A 21623-nucleotide genomic window follows, 5' to 3' on the forward strand; every position below is an offset into this window, starting at 1 on the left:
AAATAGTGACTGTGTGGTGTGGAAGGTATCTGAACAGCATAAAATACAAGTTGTTGTGCACTGCAAAGTAAGTGGCATTCCTGGGTGACTTTTACACTGTCTTGAAGATTACAAGTATTTGAGGTTGTTTTTACAGCTGCTTTGAGAACCTGCAAGATGAGTTATATGATATTGATGAAATATGATATTTCTGTGACTCCTTTCCTCTATTTCCTGTAGTTAACCTGGATTTTTGGCCATTTCAGAGTGGTGTCAGCATCAGGTTGATGTAGCATGGAGAGTCCTTTTATTTTTGTGTCTCGCTCAGAATGAGGGGAACAGTTGTGACATGATCTTCAGCCACACTAAGAGCGTGTTATATGAGACTAGATAGGAAAGGTAAGTTTTCTTCTGCAACATCAGCACTACTGTGAAATGTCAGAAGAAAAAGTTGCTGAGAGATTTTTTGGAAGGCTATTATGCTGAGACTATACAGATAATTAAGGTGTAGAGATCAGTGAGCAGGCATACAGATCAAGTAAAATTATGTTTTCACATGAAGTCCATATCCAATGGAATTCCAATCCCTGGAAGTGATGTTTATGGGTTATGCTGAAAGCAAGTGTTGATAGTGTTTTATTCTGGCAGATGCTCACAAGAAAATAACAGTAAAATAAAACAACCATTTAGCTTGTATTTTCTTGCTCAGACATTTCCCAGATGCTTGTCCTCCTGGAGGCCTTTCTTGCAGATGTTTCCATTTGATTAATATTGCAGTGTGCCACATAGTGTCAGTACCTAGGGAAACACGCACGTGTTTGTATATGCAGATTAAATTGTGTCCTTTGCAGTATTCTGAGCAGGAGGGTGTTTTTTTGTTGTTACTGTGACTCATGTTAGAGTCACTCCTAACAGTATGCTGCACAATATGATTGAAGATCCTGCTTTTGACAATAAAAAGCTGTTCTTAAGCAACATGCTTCATGGTATGCCTTGTCTCTTTTGAGTACTTCAAATACTTTCCTTCTTTTTTTAATGAAGCATGTCACTCTATATAACCAAAAACCAGTTAAATTATTTACATACAGCACAAATGAAACGTGAACCCTGAGGGTGGGAACCATCTGATACATAGCATGTTGAATGATTAGAGGCAACAGACTTCAAAACAGCAAACTGTTATTCTTTCTTGGAAGAGCTAACCTGGCCTTGTCTTTGCTTAGGTTTTAACTGTTCCTTAATCTAATGCCTCCATTGCTCAGAATATGAAGTTATAAAAATATGTATATGGAAAAATTGTTAAAATTTTTAAAATTGCAGTCTAGTGGCTGGCGCACAGGACTGCAAAACAAGAGTATGTGGCTTCTCATTTTTTTGCTTTACTCTTAACTTTCTGTAAGATGTATGGATTATTTTATTCATTTAACTTCAGTGTGATTTTGTGGGATCACAGTTGCCAGCCCAGGTTCTGTATCCCCTGTAATCAGAAAGGAAAAGTAGATGCTTCCTGGGGAAAAGAGGCAAATTTCAGAGCACTTGAAATGATCCCTACAAATAGTGCGAGGTTTTCCTCACAACTTGGCCATAGTATGTTATCTTGTCTTTTACATTGCTTAGGCATTCCTAATTTGTAAAGTATGGAACAGGAGAATACTGTGGTACTAAAGATGAAAGATGTCCTGGTGGAAGATAAAACTTCACACATATAATGTTATCACAGACAAGTTCTGTTATGCAATTGCTATCTTCTGCTCAGGTATCCTTTCTTTAATGTAAGAGGATTAAATATATATGTATACACATATAGAGAGAGCTATGTAAAGCAAGTAGGGCTGATGGTTCTTGAACCATTAATTATTTGTAGAGCTTGGCAGATCACTAAAGTACAGGTTGAGTATGCAATTCAGATTTCTCAGGTTGTATAATATCTGAACTCAGAAGTTCAGAACTCTGTTAAATTTTGAAGGTTAGTCTCATAATCAGATCTTTGCCTGATGTTCCAGTCTCCTTAAATTCTCTTTGATTACTGTATATATAAGGATCTTCATTAAAATTATTCATTTATGGCCCAGTGTCACATTAAGAATCACATCTTAGTTTCCCAACCGAAAGATCATCACAAATTTCATGATCTGGTAGTCCTGCTGCATATTCCTTTGTTTTCCTTTTCCTTTCACGTTTACATTGTCCCAGAGCAGGCATTGCAGAGTAACCAAACTAATGGAACAAAACAAAAGGTGTGGTTTTGGTCGTATCATTTCCCCAGTCCAGCGTATTGACCATGGCTGTGTAATGGTGGCACAGAAATGGTGAGAGGGGCCAGAAGGGTATTGGGGGCCAGGAAAGTGCTGGGTATGCACCAGCTGAAATTTGTCTGGTAAACTACATCATTTATAAAAGGTAAGAGATTTCAGATGGACATGCAGTAGACAGTCATGAAACAATGCAAGGGAACATTGAAGCACTGTTGAGGTAGTGATAAGACTTAAAAACCAGAGAAAAAATAGTTATCTGTTTGCTTGGGCAATTCTGGTCCAGTTCTTATTTTGTGTGCTGAATGAGGTGGGACATCCTGTGGAAAAAATAAAATGTAATTAAATCTTGCACGTAACTTGTTCAAGTAGTCTCAGGTAGTGTTTTAATTGAAGCAGCCTAAAAATAGTGACCGCTACCAACTGTGTGTGTAACTTGTAGCCAGCTGTGGTTTGTTACAGGGTGTACTTTGCTTTTCATCCTGCAGTATCTTCCTGTGTCACCAGGCATTCCTCTCTCCCAGTCAGGGCTTTGCAGAAGAGCTGTGATACCATTCTAATTTCAGTGTGAAAGCATAGACATCTACTGCAGGAATACCACTGCCCACCCAGGGGTGCTCTTCCTCAGCATCTGCTTTTTCCCCCGTGTTAATAGCTGTAACTTTAATGAATGTTCTTTTGATATGTGCGATAACTTAGTTTCAGATAGTTCATGAGATAAAGCATTAGCACTGGAGTCTGCAGTGTTTTGCATGAGCTGTGTTGACTTGTGCTCTGACACGAGATGCTTGGATGGCAGGTGTCTGTAACTGGTGGTGGTGGGAATGAAGCCGATATACTTGTAAACAGTGAGCTGTTCTGTATTTGCTGTAGTATTGCTGCATCCGTGAAATAGATGTGAAGTCTCAGGTTGAAAACAATAGCTGATATAACACCTAGCAATTCGGATAAAATAAGTTCTCCCAACTATTGCAAAGCTTTGAAAGCAGTATGCTTAAGTGACCAGTTGTTTTCAGATCAGTCCTTGCTGCTAATTTCAGGACTTAGGATCATTTTATCTGTGATAAAGACCGTGAGCAATTCACCCTGGCAGCTGCAAACCACAGTCAGTGAGATAAAAGAATATGAAATCCTTATTGCAGAGTTGAGAAAATGGCAACAGTTGCAGGTGAATAGATAATATTTTAAAATTCAAGTCTACCAAAAATGGAGCCACAGCAACTTGGGTGTCTCCACTGACTTAGGTAACAGAGTCTTTGGACAAAGAAAGAATATCAAGCTTAATTTATCTGGATTGAGGCAAAATATTTAGCAAGAGGTGATGTGGGAGTTGTCAGAACTGTAGAAGAGATTTATATATCTATCTCTTAGAGTTGTCAGAGGTGGACAGAGCATGAGTGCTACTGAAAAGATGCTTATGCCGTAGGAGTATTTCAGCGTAACACTGCTGCTGCTCCTTCCGCACTGATACAGGGGCTGGTGAGTTTTAGCTGCTCTGGCGCTTCGGAGCGGTACCGAGGCTGTCTCAGCAAGGCACAGCAGCGGGACTCGGTACAAGCAAACGCCTGGCTTGGAGCCAGGGACGCGGGGAGGGGAAGCGGCAGTGTGGGAAAGAGAGTGGAGAGAGATTCAAGGAATACAGCTGCGTCCTAAACCAACACCCGTAATGCTAAGCTGACAAAGACTGCGGCTAACGCAGACGAGCTTGTGGGAGGTTTGGGTTGTCCGTCATGGACGCGGGTCTGCACCGGGCGGGGCTGCCGGGGCGGCCCGGGAGGCGGGAGGCGTTCGCCAGGCGGAGCCGTGCGTGCCCAGGCAGCGCTGGGCGAGGCGGAGAGCAGCGATGGTGTGCGGCGGCTCCGCGGGTGATTAGCGCGGCTGGCGGGGCGGGGCGGGACGGGCGGATCCTCCCGCGGGAGGCGGGGCGGGCGGGCGGCCCGCGAGGCCGTGCGGGCCCGGGCGGCGGCAGCCAGGCCCGCGGTGCGGGGCGGGCAATGGGGCTCCGGCGCCGCCGCCCGTGAGGGACCGCAGCGTTCATGGTGAGCGGGGCGGCTGCGGGGCGCGGGGGTCGGGGCAGGCGGGATGGGCGGGCGGGGACTTGAACGCGTGTGGGCGAACCCGGCCTCGTCCGCTTCTCGGTCGCCTCGCCGGGTCCAGGCGAGAACCAGCTTCCCGGGAAGGGGATTCTCTACGTGCGAGGCGAGACTCCGCCGGGATGGAAGGCGGTGGCACAGCCACGCCGGTGGTTCGGGGTGTCGGAGCGTGGGGGCTGTAGGCTGGAACCCCCGGCTGTGCTGGCCATCCCTCCTGCCCTGCAGTGCTGCCGCCCGTGGAGCCAGAGTCCCGCAGCCTGGTGTCTGCCGCTCCGGCACCCAACATGAATATTTCATATTCGGCTCCGTCGGAAAGTGGCTGCCTTTAAACATGCAGGGCCAAAACAAGATGACCTTGATAGAGCAGTGTGTGTTATTGTACGTTCAGTTCTGCCGTGCTGCTGGTGCTTGGGGAGGCTCGGGGCGTGTGGGAAGTCACACAGCCCTCTCCCGGGTAGTGCAGTCGGTCTTTCAGCACTTGCCCTGTGTTCTGGAGGGTTATTTGCATCTCTCGGTAGAGATGGTTGAGGATCCTTTTGTAGGTTGGCTTCTCTTTTTTGAAGAATCGCAGAGAATCACCACAGTCTCAGGTTCTTGCATCTTAACTGCAAAGCTGGCAGGTTCCACCCAGAATTAAACTTGGTTTCGGGAGGCGTGTTTCCGTGGGTTTTCTTTGTTTGGTTTGGATTATTTAAATCAGTGCTTTAATCTACAGCACGCTCTTATAGAACATCTTCAAACCCTAGTTCAGCTCTTGTGAACAGCTAAAGGTGAAACCTGGAAGAAAGCCTAGATGATCCCAGTGATAAGGCTGTATTTTAAATCGCAAACCGTCAGCTCATCCTAAGTTGATCCTAAAATTAACTTGCAACCATATCAGCTTAGTAACCCCTAACTGCAGCATAGCATTTAAACAGATGCTGAATTACTTTTACCTGTGAGAGATTTGAATCTGGTTTAAAATAAAAAACTTTAAATGAGCTATTGTGTAGCTTAGCCTATTGCAGTATGCCTGTATGTGCAAATACTTGGACTTGCTCAGTCAGCAGATACTCTTAATATGAGTTTGTGGAGGCTTCAGTGTGCTTCATCGCTGTATCATACATTGTACTCTGAAATTGCATTCTCTTCTCAGTGGAGTAAAAGATACTTTCCATGAGCTTTTGTTTTCTGTGAATTTTGGGGTATTTGGTTTTTATGTTTTTTGGGGGGGAAACTGGGCTGGAAGGTTTTGTTTGGTTGTTTTTTTTTTTAATCTTCCCTAATTAAAAACCAGTCTTGTAGATAGTATCACCAGAGGACATTTTTATTCTTTTTTTGGCTACCACTGAAAAGGTTGAAATTCCTACAAAGGAATCATACTTGTAATCTGATCAAATGTGCCACTCCCATTTTTGTGCTGGTCTGGCTTTTTTACTGTAGGGTAGTGCTGAGTAGAACACCAGTGAATACTTGCTGAAATGCAGGGTGGGCTTTGGCGCTTTTGAGAGGTTTGCATAATTGTACTGATGTGCTGATACTGTAGCTAGCTACCCATATTCAGAAATAAAACATTTTCTTAACCAATAAATTCTTATAAGGGTGTGCGTAGTGGTGGTCTGGAGAACTTTGTACTTAGCTGAATGGGATTTCCAAATTAATTCTGGGGTACAGAATAAAATTCCCATTGCAGCTCAGTGTGGACATTCTTTTCTCACTTTCCAAAAGCAATTTTGCTCTCCAGCTGGCTTTCAGTGAAAGAAAACCCTGAATATCATTTTCATATGTCAAAATTAAGTAGCTTTAGTGGAACTTCTACTATAATAAACATTGGGTGCATATGTTTTAATGTCAAATTCTGAGATGCCTTAGGGAGTAATAGAGGTTAATTTTTGACTTCGTTAATTTGTGAAAAAGGGCTCATTAAGAAATCAGTCTCCTAATAGAAACTAAGAGAAAGAAAAGCCATTTACTTCATTCCTATCGGCACAGTGGATTTACTCTGCAGCTGGTGCACCTGAAGCCCATTGTGATGGTGCACTTACACACTGGTCACTCTCAGTTGCTTGCTGGTGCAAGTGACCAGTGTAAGACTACATCTGTGCTTTCTGAATATGCTCTCTATCTGAATACCTTTTTTACAGCATTTCTTTGCTTATTTTCTCTCTGGAGGATTTTTTAGCGAATGGCTTTGTCAGCATGAGCACTGTACCTTTACTTGACAAAGCTGAGTACTAGTCTGTAGTTTAAATGCATTTTCCTTGGTTCTTTTCCTTGTTTTCAAACTGATGTCATGCATAGCAGTATTAGCTGGTATTAATGAGCCAGACATTCCAAATTCATGACCGTGTTTCCCATTACAGTAATGTAGTCATCATAGGATTGATTGTTGAGGCAGTGCCCAGTTAATAGACAAGGGAAAATAGGGATTTTCTGTGTCCTGAGGGCTGCACAGACCTGTACCCGTGAGCCCCATGGAAGTAGCTTGAAGTAGAATTGAACTGTACAACGCAGAGTAGAAGACCAAGGCTGTGTTGTTCCACATTCATTGCATCATGTCTTGTTTTCATCCATCCCTTTTTTAAGGTGTGATTGGAGACAGCCTTTCTGGAAGGGATGGATCTCATTTTAGTTGCTGAATGAACCTCATTGTGTTGGAAAGGTTGGATCTATTGCCCAAGGAAGTTTTGTTGAAATTGAGAGGTTACGTTGAGAGAAAGCAAGCAGTACCATCTGAGGAACTCCATGTGCTAGCAGGAAAAGGTCCATGGCTGGAACACTCTTCATAGTGCTCGTTAATAGTGTACATTTACGTTTTTTCTAAATTTTATTTTAATAGAAATGGTATAAAAAAGCTGTGCATGAAAGCCTTTGAGTTTTGGAAGTGGCAAGAATCATAAAGTTGAATGTAGAAGTAACTATAATGTGGATGTGATTTTCCATAGGACTGTTTGACCGTGTCTGTTGTTTGTATATCACTGATGCTTTGCATACTTAATGTTTGCTGTAATATTTAAAGCATTGAAGCAGATGGAAGTTGTGTAAAGGTTGTTTGGTCCCATTAGGTCATGGTTTTAGTATACTTTTTTTTAAAATCAGTGTTTATAGGAAAAGTAAAAATAAAATGGTACCTGAATACCAAGTCCTCTCCTGTAGATCAGCGTTATGCAGTAATTAAGGGTAGAAGGACCTCTGAGGGGCTATCTCCCCTCTCAGGACAGTTTGCTTAGACCAGGTTCTCAGGGCTCATCCACCTGAGCTCTGAATGCCTTCAAGGTCAGGAGTTCTGTCACATCTCAGGAAATTTGTCCCAATGTTCGCCTACCCTCCCTACAAAGCCTTTTCCTCTGGAGGCTGAGCAAGCCTGGTTCTCTTGACCTCTGTTCATATGGCACTTGTTCCAGACCTCAGGGTCTAGACCATCTTGATGCCTCTCTGCTAGTCTTGCTCCAGGGTGTCAGTGTCTGATCACAGACACAGGTTAACATGTTATGCTCCGTTGTGATTTAGGATTGTGTAAGGCGTTGTACCAAGTGTGGACTTTTCTGTCCAACAGTGATTTTAACCTTTTTTTTTTCTCCCCACTGTTGAGATGTTGCATATGAAAACAGCTTCCATAGGAGAAATCTTACAATGAGATTTTAAGACATGGAGCTTGTGGTCATTTTTGACTTTGCTTTCAAAACCATGTAAATGAAAAAAAAAATAAAATAGGTCATATTTTTATACCTCAGTTAGTATTTGCTGTTTGTAAACGCCTTCGTAGTAGTGCTTTGTAAAAGCAGGCTGTCAGCCAGAGGAACTTAAGATGTTTTTACAAATAGAAAGAATGGAAAAAAACATCAAGACTCACTCCTGAACATAAATTTTGCCATTGTTTTCAGGGTTGAGGTTGCTCTAGTTGAAAAGCCTCAGAGGTACTGCAGTAAGGCTAGATGTGAAAGCATTATCTTGAAGACTTTTGTAGATCCCTTTTTAAATTCTCAAGTTCATTATCTTGGTGTTCTCCACTCTTGTAAGTAGCCCTGTGTTTTTCTTCTCTAGGAATATGAAGAAAAAACTGGACGAGCTCAGAGACCACTCTCTCCTAAACAGAATGTGAGGAAGAATCTTGATTTTGAACCACTCTCCACTACAGCACTTATTTTAGAGGACCGACCGGCGTAAGTTTTGAAAGTGCCACAGTGAGGGTCTCTTTAAAATTAACCTAGCAAAGATTTTCTAAGTGTATTTGCTTACTCTAACTTAAACAGATTATTTAAAATCTAAAGCAGATTTTTTTTTCAGACTAGGGAATATGAAATTTGGTTGATTATGAGAAAAATTATTCAAACAGAAGGAACCTTATTTTATAATAAAAGCAATGGCTTTTTGTTAAGGGAGGTAATTAGGATAGCAGAGCTTTAGTTTTGAGTAATTCTACCTTCTAAACATGATTAAGGGACTTTTATTTTCCATGAGAGAACTTAAGCATAAAAACAAAGCTGGTATCTGCTAAAGAAATTGAGAAGCAAGAATCCAGTGTCCTGTTTACACAGAGAAAGACCACACCTCCATAAATAATGAAACAATATAGTGATTGCTCTGCAGTGAGTTCAGCATCACATTTTAAGGGTTGTCAAGCACTTGATGAGTTGTTTCATGCCTCTTACTGCAAGGAGGTTTTTGCATATGCAGACTGACTCCAAAGCGATTTGCCGGCAGCTGCTTTACCATGTTTTTCTCCTGAATTACAAAGATTTGGTCATGCTTAGTCAGTTTATGATTATGAATGTGATCTGGCTTTGTGGGCATGACATCTGCATTTTTAGTATAGCTGTGCATTGGTGTGAAGAACTGGCATAACACAGATCTGTGTTTTCATTAACAAACCTGTATGAAAAATGTTCATATCAAACTAGTCTAATTGTAGGGTTACTTAAGTAACTTTCTGGCTTGGCTGATGGACTGTGTGGCAAGACACTGGGAGATGTAGAAAACTGTAAGAGTGATTATTTGTTATAGCAGTTTATTATGTTCAACTGGAAACAAAACATACTAGCTTATCTGTTGTATTTAAAAACCTGTTAAAAATCTCTTTCCTTGTAGGATAATCTGAGTAATACAGTGTTCAGACAGATGGAATTAGTGTTACATTACAGGAGAATGTCCAGATTTTGCTTTCTTTCCTACTGTTGATAGAGTGAGGAACTTCTAGCAGAAAAGGAAGGAATTTTTAAAATTGAAGACAATTGAAGCATCACTTACTGCTCTGGACAGCAGTGCTGTCCTCTGACTCTTCCTAAGGAATCTTTTTTTAATTGTTTACCTACAGTTTCTATACTATTTTTTAATGTTTACCTATTAGGCTTTAAGTAGTTTCTTTTTTAAGACAGAAAAGTGGAGTGGGATTCTTTTTTTCAATAGTTGCTCTTGATTTCACACTCATTTGTAGGGTTTAGGTAAAACTTCATAGTAAAAAATCAATGAATATTCCATAGTGCCTCTAGCTTCAAATGGAAAAAGTAGTAGTTGAATTTTAATAGATACTAAACATCACCTCACATGTATGGTGGTAATGTTAAGACATAGGGCAAATAATTTGAGTGGTGGAATTTAAGTTAGCAGAACCTGATTAATTTCATCAGGTTTTCCTTTCCAAACTGTCCCTAACTTAAATAAATTTCTAAAGAGTTGGATTTAAAAAAAGATGCAGATCAAGAAACTGGAAAAGAAAACTGAAAAAAGAGTAGATTGGTCTCTGTGGTTAACAAACCAACATTTCACCAATGTGAAAATTTACTTTTGTTTCTCTAGTAACAATCTTGATTTGGAAAAATACTCATAGGCCAGTATCACATGGTTATGTGTACATTACAGGCACTGTGGTTACATAAATTGTAATGCATGCTAACTATTAATGATGTTGGGGGCTGTCAGCTGCCTGATGTGTGACACCTTACAGGAACATAAAAGTGAATTTTTGCATAGGTTTTCTGTTAACCGAAGATATAAACTGTTCTAGGAATAAAATACAGTGCTCTACAATACAGAAGAACAAAATAGTTAGTCATTTCCTGTTTTGATGTTTTGCTGATCTTGTAGTTGTAAGAGATACATATGGTTACGTTCATTACAAATATGATTAACTGAAAGGTCACGTGTTCTGACATAGGAATATTTGACATGTATTTGTATGGCAGAGTCTTAATCACAAATCAAAATGTTTTGTTGGTATTAAGAAGTGGAGAATACAAAAGATGACCCCAGTGCCACTTGTTGTTCTAGAAGAGTGGGGAAGGAGTTAAGTCTTTAAAATAGAAATGGGGTCTTGGAGACCAGAGGGGAAAAGGTGGCTGGTTTGGGGAGTCATTGTGTGTGGGTAAAGAAAGTTGTGGATGTAACTCTTAGACAAGGTGAACAGTAAGAAAGAGTACAGTCCTGAATCTTACCAGTTCAAATCAAAACCTACCAGCTTGGTATATACCAGTATGTTCCCTTTATGAAGATCAGCCTATGGGTTCAGTTGGTTTAATAATAAAAATGCTGAAATTACCAAACATAAGGAAATTACTCAGCATATTCTGTGTATAAACGTAGTCATAGCTGCTGACTCTGGCAAAAAAAAGATTCTTTCCAAGGATCTGTTGTTCTGCTCTTTGACTGGATATTTTGACAAGAAACAGAGTGTGCTTTTCTTTTAGAAGTATCTAGAATTTTATTTAGACAGTCATGCCAACTGTAAATAATATATTTTTTTTAAGGAACCTTCCTGCAAAACCAGCAGAAGAAGCTCAGAAACACAGGCAACAGTACGAAGAAATGGTGGTTCAAGCAAAAAAAAGAGGTGATGGGATTTCTTGTCTTCAGAGGAGAAAAGTATAGGGATCTTTCTAAACCTGGAATGCACTTGTGTCAGTCTGTTGCTCTGTAATGTGAGGGATCTGTGCCTCCTCTCAAAGAAGAATCAGTCCAAAAAGAGAGGAGCAAAGGTAGTTTTGTTGAAAAGCCCAGCCCCAAGCTGAAAAGAAAATGGTCCTAAAATCCAGCAGGAAATAATTTTTTAATCCATAACTCTTAAATGAGTGACACTTATTTGTGGGTTTAAAAACTTAGTAATATATTGAAGGAGATTGTTGGTCAAATTAGTGAAGACTGGACTTACAACTGCAGGGTATTTGTCAGTTTCATACTGGAAACAACCTGTTCAGGCTGTAGTACATAAATATATAATTTTCATTGTAGGAAAATGTATGTAGTTATGTTCATTTTATATTCTCTCACTTAAAATTTACAGCTTTCTCAAGGATTTGCTCGTAATTTTTTGCCTGATATTTTTCACAGAAGTGTTTTAGTAACACTGTACTATGAACATGATGTGGAGGTGATGGTAGTGGTTTCTTTTGGCTGATATTAGAAAACCATCTGGGTTTTCTAATTAAAAACAAGCATTGCAATAATAGGAGATTGAGACTTGGGTTTTGCATCCAGTGGGAGCTACTGAAAATATTTTTTTCCAGCTGGCCAGACCCTGGAACCATATGAAACAGTAGAAAGGGTATATGAACACAGGACTTGCTTTCATTCTGCAGTTGACACACTAATAGAAGTATCCTCTTGTGATTTTGAACATCATATACCTACCGGTGAAGTTCTAGCTTCATGTGACTCCTGTTTAATATATCTGCTACTGTATGTGTAGTCTAAAGGAGTTTCCCTGTTCTTTCTTAGCATGTAGGGTAGGTGGTTTGGGAAAAACAGGATGATTGTTAGACGATGGACCAGGTCCTTGTTCTGTCTTCACTGAACTGGAGTATGTCATTCTGTCCTGATAAATACCATGACAAACCCATTGTCCCTAATGTCACTCCAGATGAACAGCTTTGCAGAGTGATATATTGTCCAGAGGTCAGGAGAGCAAAGACTGTAAACACCTTCTTGTTGGCTAGAGAAAAATTGAAAGCCTGCATTTTGGCAGGCTTGCAAAGAGCTTGTATCAAAGCTGAAAACACTGTGAGGCAGTTGCTATGGTTCTGCTTAGGCACAGCTTCTGTGGGCCTTTGAAGTGGACCCATCAGGTTGAAAGTGTCCATTCCAAATACCTTGTTCATGGTACTGCTGTTCTTCAGTGAGCTCTGCTTGCCAGGTGAGCACCTTCTCATACTGTAGGCAGTGAATACACATCCATGTCCTGTATTTCCACTGTGCTGCTGTGGAAATATGCTGGTTTCCTGCATTTGGTAAATGCATGTCTAACAAATTTCCAGTGGAAAAAGTAGTATTTGATGATGCGAAGGAAGGAAGAAGTACTTCGTGATAATTCAGAAATGTAAAATACATCTAAACTAGACATGAAATATGTTTTCTTGTTAATGAACTGAAAGTTTCCATTTGTGATGTATGACATTTAGATTATCCATATGCGAAGTAGCATCAAAAATGTGGCTCTTGTGATTTCTTGACAGTATACATAAATTGTAATAGAAGAATGAAAATGAAGCAAAAATTTGTATTCATTTGGCCTGTAGTTTTGAGTCTATCATAAAAGGGGTGGAGGTTTATTCAGAAATACTCTGACCTGTTCTACTAGATGAGGCTGTTGGCTGTCTGAGGTGCTAATTCAAAGTTACTAGTGTGGTTAGATTTGAAGGGTCTTTGTCCCATCTGTTGAAAATGAAACTTATTTAGAGTTACAGTTTGTTCTTTATTCACATCGGCGTCACTGCTCAGCTTGCTGTGTGCTTGGGAAATTTTCAGAATTTGAATGGTCCCCTGTACTTTAGGGTGAACACAGTGCACTTTACATTGTTGTGTAGCCATGACTAACTGAATATTTAGTTTCTGATTTTATTAACTTCAAAAGGAAATTCCTTTTTGCAGAGCTTAAAGAAGCCCAGAAGAGAAAGAAACAACTGGAAGAACGCTGTAAACTGGAAGACAGCATTGGCAATGCTGTTTTAACCTGGAACAATGAAATCTTACCCAACTGGGAAACTATGTAAGATAGTATGTTATACTGAGTTTTAATTAAAAATTGCAGAGTCTATATCCTGAAGAAAAGTTACAAAGTTAGGACGCATAATCTTTAAATGGTCTTGGAAGCTTTTGTTAGAAAATCGTTCTTGGACATCTACAAAGGAAATAAGCAACATCTATATTTCTACAAGGTGGCTGGAAGTGATGTTGTGCTAAATCTTATTACTTATCTGTAATGAAGGCTCACAATACTCAGAAACTCTGAAGCACTGAGAAGTGATTTGTGGTAGAGAATGTAACAGCATGAAGGCATGATACTTGAACATCATTCATTTATCAGAAATGAGCTTTTCTTGACTATTTGAGCTCTTGAGTTTTCCTTGACTACTTGAGATGTTGATGTAATATCAATGTAGATTGAAGTATGTGAATGGTTTATGAAGCCTCTTTAATTGCAGAATGGTATACATGCTGGGATAATCAAATGATGGAAAAGAGAAATAGGGAAAAAGTTATTTATATTAACTGCTAAAAGATTCCTTCCAAAGATGCAGCACAGGCAGTTGATAAAGTATCTTGGTGGGCTTTGCTAGTCATCTTAAAAAATGCAGCCCCCACCACCCCAAATACCACAACACCATAAACCAACAGCATTCAGAATTGCAATTTGCTTAACAATGGAATTCAGTTATCCTGAGAATATATATTAAAAACATGGACAGAATTTGTTGGAAAATGTGTTTTTGGAGAACTGAAGTATAGTAAACTGAGTCTAAACAAATTGTAGATTTAATGTGTGTCTTTAGTATTTGAAGATGCATCTGTTATGGTTGCTGTGAAAATAAGGTCACCTTTTCCTTTATTGGTTTATAAACTCATAAGTTCCCCGGTGTATTCACTGTTTTACAGATTAGTTTTCAGAATCTGCTCAAAGATAAATGAAATGTTATGGTTTAGCCACTTTTCCTTGCTACTTAGGTGCTGTTCTGTTCCTCCTCCTGGGCTCTCAGATTGCTGAACATCAGCTGCATCCATTTCAAAGCCTGTTTTCTGTTAAAATGTCCTTCAAGTTCCCACTTAAAAGTTACTCCTTGTTGCATCTTCATGCATTTTTCCAGAGGCACAGAACTCCAAAGATGGGTGGGAAACTGCATGTCTGTTTGCACAGCAGGGTGATGACAGAGGGCAGAGGTAGACTTCCATAACTTGTTCCTGTATTTGGTCTTGTATGGAGCTGTCCAGTTTTTAGCATAGGCAGTGGCATAGGTATGGACTTCCTTTTCATTTATTTACTTTTTCCCTGTGATTCTTGCTGATCAAGTGTGGCTGCAGATTATGGGTATTGTGGCTGCAGTGCTTCTGTCAATATAAAGCCATTACATTGGAAGGAAGGAAGATTTCCTTTGCAGTTCAAAGCAAAATAGTACTAAAGAATGGATATATGCAAATTATGTTTGACTTCTAGGGCCATTGATGTTCATTTTGGTTTGAATCCCATCAGCAGTGGTAGGAGGATACATTTGCAATTCTGCTGGCAATGAAATATTTCTTAGAATAATCTGTTTTACTTTAAACAGGTGTTGTTCCCGTAAAGTTCGAGAGCTGTGGTGGCAGGGCATTCCACCGAGTGTGAGAGGCAAAGTCTGGAGCTTGGCAATTGGCAACGAGTTAAACATCACTCATGGTGAGGCTGTTTTGTTGACATTTTCTTACAAAGTCAAACAGCAAGGGGACAGTCTTGTATCTGTTGTGGTGTGGGTGTGAGGAAATGTTATCTAGTTATGCTTTTTTGTGCTGCTTTGATGTGTTTTGTTCAAAAATGCAGTGCCTTTTAATCTTGTTGCTAGATTGCTTCTAGGACTGCTGCTGTGAATTGTTTCTGAGTATTGCTGTCACTGTCTTGCTTTCATGTTGGATGGAGATGGTCAGAATTAATGACTCAAGTTTTTTTTTTCTTTTTGAAACATAAAATTGTTGTTAATTTTGAAATGCCTATGAATATGTGTATAGTGTGCTTCCTTTGATTTGAAGCAAGACAACAGGTTTGTAAGAGATTAAAAGACCCTTGGCAAGATCTGTACTTCGATTTGTGAAAATAGAAATAATCTATTACTTCTGAGTACAGAAAAATACAGCTCTGAAAGACTAACATATGTAATTAATTCCAACAAGGAAATGTGGTAGACTGCCTGTACTCCTGCTGTATTGTGCTGCTTTTCTATGCATTGCTTAGTTACCTTGGGTGTAGTTCTTACATGTAATTTGCTAGACTTTCCTAACTATCCATTCAGACTGTAATTTTGAACATCAGTGCTCTGCAAGAAAAAGCAAGTATTTGAATGTAAAATGCAACTTGGATTGCCTTTCCTTTTCACTTAATACGAAGTTACAGGTCAGTGGAACGTGTCTTTCAAAACTGTAACCTAATTAGAATTTCTGCTACTGTTAATGCCTAGGGCAACATTGCCCACGTGGTAGGTGGTTAGTGGACATGAGCTTGTACAAATAGTGGACTTGGTTTCATATTTTTCGTTTTCCAGAACTGTATGATATTTGCCTGGCTCGTGCCAAAGAGAAGTGGCGATCACTTAGCACAGGAGGGGCTGAAGTAGAATGTGAAGGTATGCTTTTTGTAAATGATTCATGCTGTGTTACAAAATATGACATTTTGTAAAATAATTCCTTAAAATAAAATAGGTATTTTAAACAAACAAAAAAAAAATCTATAAATTTGTGTTCTGGTAAAAGGAAAATGTCTTTTTGTGAAAGCAAGAAATAGTTGTATTCTTCTCAGTGAAATTCTGGTGTGTTACAAAACACACTTGTTCATTTTTCTTTATAAACAATCTCTAGGTACAGTTCTTATTTTGATGCAAATCTGTAGGAAAACTACAAATGGTAGTTTGGGGATTATAATTTGAATTGCAACACTAAAATACTTTTAGTGCATTTAGTTAAAATACTGCATCTATAGTTTTGGAATTGCAACTCAAGTTAGAGCAGAAAATTGCATTTTAGTCCTTTGTAGCTTTGAGCTCAAGTCATTGGTGTGTTTCAGAGAGCAGCAATTTTTTTTTTGCAGATGGAAGTAGTTTTAGATTTACTAATTAATTAGAAGAGTTGACTGTTTTTGAGAGATTATAAAATGACATGCAGATGATTGAAATTGCCTTTGGAGAGTAATTATGCTGAGCAGAGAAAAAAAAAGGAGAACATACATACTGGCATTTATAAGCAGAAAAATCCCCACTTTGTTCTCTTAAGATTGTTTACATCTTAAATAAGATAACATCTAGTACATTTCCAGCTTCCTCTTGCTCTTTATTTTCTGGAGTGTAGATGCTCATGTGATTGGTACAAGCATTATCTAGTGACATCTTGCTCAGTAAGCAGCAGTAAGTAATTCCCAACTATACCAGAATACCAATAAGACATCTTGATATCAGAAAGAAGTGCTATACAAGTGTACTTGGTATGAGATCTGTTTCAGTTATGGAGAATGTACTGTAGTGTCAGTAACAAGATCTACAAAGACTAAATAAACATGAATCTGAAAGGAGAGCTTAGTAGAGGTAGGCAGCATCCATCACAGGCTGCTGCTTTAGGACTTCTCTCTTCCACTACAGCTTTTCCACAGAGGCAGCTACTTCAGGATCCACTGGGAAGCCTTGTTGGAGGTGAGGGGGTCACAAATTAACAGGCTTGTGTCTGTCTAATGATTTGTCAGCAGATACAGGAAAAGTGCCTGACCTACCTTGCCCTGCGTCTTTCCCCACTTTGCTTCAAAACATATTGAGGGTCACAGTGCACTGTAGGGTTGCTCTAGGTCAGGACATACTTTCTGCTTAGCCTGTGTGCTGAATTTGGGGAATTGTTCTGTCTGTAGCCTTATTCCCTAGCATTCACATAAAAATAAATGAACTGTGCAAAAGCTAACTCTTACTGGAAAATAAAAACAAGATTGAGTGTACACTGATTTTGTATTAAATGTAGTAACTTTGGCTTTTGCAGATGCTGGGTTTTCTGCAGCTGACAGAGAAGCAAGCTTGGAGTTAATAAAACTGGATATCTCAAGAACATTTCCTAGTCTCTGTATATTCCAACAAGTAAGCAATGTTAACTTTTGTCTTGACTTCTCAGGGAAATTAAGTTTACATAATCTTGCACATCCCTTGGTTGGAACAGGCCATTGAGTTCTGAAGGAGTACACATCTTGAAAGGATAAAGTTCCTAGAGATTTTGGAAAACTAGAAATAATCTAGAAAAGAGTAACATCAAGGTACATACAAAACTCCAAACTGTTGGGTAATCATCGTGATTCAGCTAACCTAGTTCATGCTGGTTTCTGTCTGATGAAGTGATGCAGGTTAGTGTTCCCAAGTCAGTGACTCAACACTGCTGGTTATAAATACACAGTGAGAGAGAGCACCTCAAACAAAGGGGACCGGTTGGCCTTTTTTTTGGTTTGATGCAAAACTGATTTAACTTGTATGGTTTTGGTGTGCTTTAGTGACTCAGTTTAATCAGATTTTGTCCTTCAATGTACAAATTTCAGCGGCCCTGTAAAAGGCTTAGAGTGTGATAAATCAATATTTTTAGGAGAAAAACTTTTCCCTTTGGAAATTCTCAGTCAGTTACAATACTCAGTGCAAGATATGGCAGCTATTAATAGTCAACAATATGAAATTCTTTTTAGCTGTACATGTCCTTCTCAATATGCTTTTTCTGTGTTACGGCATGTTGCTGTTTTAACTGTTTTCTTCATGGTTGAATTCTGCCCCAGTCTCAGAGACAATTATGTTGGTTTGCATCATTGTTCTACTTTCTTGGCACTATTGTCAAAGTGCACTTTGACAATATATAGGAATTATTAGGCTTGCACTCCTATTGTGTAAGTATTTAATATGTAATCAATGTATTGGATGAACTGTATGGATGAACTGTATGTATTTATAATAAATGGAGTTTGGAGAGTTGTTTCATTCTTTTAAGGCTAAAGTTATTTGGAATACTTCAACTGTTCTAAGCTGCACTGGGAAAGAACGTGTCCTTTGTCAGCAGTAATAGAGACCATCTGTAGCACTGAAGGTTTTTTAACATGCTTGTTGTATAATCAGATGTATTGTCTTGTTTTTGTTTAATTATAGGGTGGTCCTTACCATGATATGCTGCACAGTATTTTAGGAGCCTATACGTGTTACAGACCTGACGTAGGCTATGTAAGTGAAGAATTTATTTTTTCAGGGGTGGAGAAGGAGATATTTTTTAGGGGAGGAAGGATTGTATTAATCAGTCCCTTTTAGACCAGTATTAAATGGTTTTGTGGGGTTTGTGTGTGTTTTTTTTCTATTCCATTACATGCTTGAGAAGTGTGTATAACATTTCTTTTGCTAGATTTAAGCTTTTTACAGGTTAAGTAATTGGAAAACTCGTATTTGTACTCAGAAGTAGGTAATTTGAAAATTGGAATCAAAGAGAAGGTGTAGTTAAGTCCTTATTGTTAGTATCAGTCTTACTGAGACTGCAGTTGAATTGAAATGATTGGCATTTCCGTGCCTTAGCACCATGAGCTTCTGGACCAGTCTCTAAAGCAATGCCCATTGAAGCTACATGAGCTCACTCATAGTATTTGACGTAGTAATTATGAGAGGACTGAATAGATTTCATTTAGTCTCTGTATTCAGAGCAGGGTTATACAGAGAGGCTTACTCCTTATTCACAAGCAGTTTTAAGACAAGGCAAGTGTAGAGAGGGGAAGTTCCTACTCTGTAGGTAGCACGTAATGCTTGGCAAGAGCTGCTGAACATGACTGCTGGGAAATGAGACAAAGGGCAGATCAGCTGCTGTGCTTCATGTGGCACAGCAACAACCTGTTGTGTTGGGAAGGAGCTTGTTCCTCAGGTTTGCAGGAATGACAGTCACACCTTGCTCCATGTGACTCAAAATGGTAGCACTGTACCCTCAGGGTGAGAGAGGTTTACCTGGATTCCACAACAGACTTTGTAGAGAAAGGGAACAATATCATGAGTTTATGGTAAATGAAACAAGAGTATAATCTTAAAGTGGTTTTGTTTGTCAAATGAGTAAGTGCAGTTGTCTTTAACTGCTGGTAATTGATTGAAAAGCAAAAGTACAGGCTTTGTCTCTAGGGTCCGAGTCCAGCTTTCCACAAATAAGGATCTAAATGACCCATCCCTGGAACAAAAAGAATTACTTAGAAACACCCTATTCTTCAAAAAAATCTTTATTCTGTATGTTTGAAAGTGCTGTCAACCTAGCTCGTCTTGGGAGTTTAACTTGGAGTCTTTGAAAGAAGGCAACATGGGAATTGTTAGCTTCCATGCACTGAACATGTGATATCAAAAGGCATGTGGGTTAAAAAAATCTTGCTTTTCTGAACATTTCTCAAGATGCAGCAGCTCAGTGAGTGCATTAAACACTAGTGAACACGAGGACAAAATGAGGCAGTATAATACAGTTATTGCTAAAGGGTATCTCCTTACCTTCTTACACTTCTCCTTTCTTCAGGTACAGGGCATGTCATTCATAGCAGCTGTATTGATCTTGAACTTGGATACTGCAGATGCCTTCATTGCTTTTTCTAACCTTTTAAATAAGCCCTGTCAGATGGCGTTTTTCCGTGTGGACCATGGCCTTGTAAGTATGCAAAAAAACCTGTAATCAACATGATGTGGGTAATGTGTAGAGAAAGTTTAAAAAAATAAAAATTGATGATTTCAGCAGCTTGGAAAATAAATCAGAATTTATTTTAAAGCAGCACACTTGATAAACAAAACAAACCCCCAACACACGTATGCAGAATCCCTCAAAAAAGTCAAACCCAATCAAAGATCACCCCATCAACCTTTTTGAACAAGACGTGTGAATCAAATTGCTGAGTAGCTATTTTGTGATGCTCAGAGAATAGTTATGAGAGTATTACTGTAGGTGGTTTTCAACAGCACTGCAGCTGAAAACACCTTAATGCAAGTGTCTTGAAGGTGCTTTTTATCGTAGGCTAATAGGTTGCTAAAAACGGACGGTTGCTGGGAGAACCAGGTTTTCCATATCTTCCTGTAGCAGCTGTGTTTGAGTCCCACAGGCTCCTTTTCAGAGAAAGAAACCTCTGACCTCTCAAGTTTTTGGTGGGAGCTGACTGGAGTCTCCGGAGTCTCTAAATTTCCATGTTAGAAGGCACACTAGCAAAATAAGACACATCTCCTCAAATGTGGTTTTCATTTACTTTAAAGGTATTTTTGTGTAAACTATATGGCATCCTGAATTTCTTTCTCACCTCTTAGCACTATGAAAATAGAATCTGCCTCTTAAGGGTTCAAATGCAAGAAATAAAGCAAGGGTGTGGATGATGACAACAGTCACTGTTGTTGCTTAAAAAGGAGACACAAGAAATCCCATCAGTATTCCTGCTGGAAAAGCATTCCCTGTTCAGTCCCTGAATTTCATCAGTTGTAAATACCATGGGAAAATGTACCACAGGACAGACAGCACTGCTGGGAGCAGTATCAGCTATCTCCATTACAGTACTTGGAAAAAGAGGACATGCTTGTGCATTCAGTGTGTAAATACAGTTTTTGTGAAGATGGTTTTGGAATTAAATTGGATAGAATAAGATAAATATTTTTTTAGCTGAGCTAGTGGGGTTTGGTATTCTCTGATAGTGCTGTTCAGTTCTGTTAGCCTGGCCAAATAGGGACTATGTGATAAATGTGTGCTTACAGAGGGCAGAGATGGTGATACATGAAATATTAACATCATGATAGCAAACCCATGATTTAACAATACAAGGAAAATGTCATTTAATATTTCAAAGAGACTAGTGACACTTGAGTGAGATGGTTTTTGCTTTCTATGGTGAACATACTGATCTGCAGTCTACCCTCATCTTGTTGTGTCAGCTTAATAAGCAAATGCTGATTTGTTGTATAGTAAATTAATAAAAAATAATACCAGTATAAGTTAGTTGTGTAAATAATAGTAATTTATACAGGTTTATCTTGGCTTCTTTTGTTGGTTAATTTTATTAAACTATATTTTTTTTCATTACCACTAAGGAATTGTCTTGTTGAATGTGCATTTGATCAAAATAACTACTTGTACTGCTGCCCACATTGCTATCAATAGAAATGACTGTAGCAGTTATGTGTAAGGTCCTGTCTCTGCAGAACTTTTCAAAGTAGGAACTTCAGTAGAATTGTCTTACAGTGGTGCCAGCAGATTGTTTTGTAAGTAGGACTGTCTGATGCATTACCTGCTTCCTTGTTTATACTCACAGGTCTCATAGGTGCTTGGATTTCATGCATGTAAAAATCCACACTAGGAAGCTGTTTCAGGGGTACAGCTCTCT

At 39.2% G+C, this 21623-nt stretch overlaps 1 protein-coding gene across 3 annotated transcripts in view; it reads left to right on the forward strand.

The window, feature by feature from the left end:
• The window catches only part of TBC1D14 (TBC1 domain family member 14), a 65391-nt gene that overhangs the window by 28915 nt on the left and 14853 nt on the right, over window positions 1-21623 (forward strand). The window contains exons 4-12 of one of the 3 annotated variants that reach the window (XM_042052932.1): window positions 8348-8466; window positions 11047-11129; window positions 13163-13280; window positions 14836-14942; window positions 15799-15879; window positions 16885-16935; window positions 17270-17364; window positions 18406-18477; window positions 19787-19915. In XM_042052932.1, coding sequence (XP_041908866.1) covers window positions 8348-8466; window positions 11047-11129; window positions 13163-13280; window positions 14836-14942; window positions 15799-15879; window positions 16885-16935; window positions 17270-17364; window positions 18406-18477; window positions 19787-19915 — 855 coding nt within the window. Of the gene's footprint in view, window positions 1-4165; window positions 4271-8347; window positions 8467-11046; window positions 11130-13162; window positions 13281-14835; window positions 14943-15798; window positions 15880-16884; window positions 16936-17269; window positions 17365-18405; window positions 18478-19786; window positions 19916-21623 lie in introns of those variants that run through there. The other 2 variants (XM_042052934.1, XM_042052933.1) reach the window with 2 other exon arrangements.

This window comes from Corvus kubaryi, unplaced genomic scaffold (genome assembly GCF_017639235.1).
Source record: "Corvus kubaryi isolate FWS band 111438036 unplaced genomic scaffold, C.kubaryi_AGA036_p1.0 split1-131, whole genome shotgun sequence".
NCBI classification, from domain to species: Eukaryota; Metazoa; Chordata; class Aves; order Passeriformes; family Corvidae; genus Corvus; species Corvus kubaryi.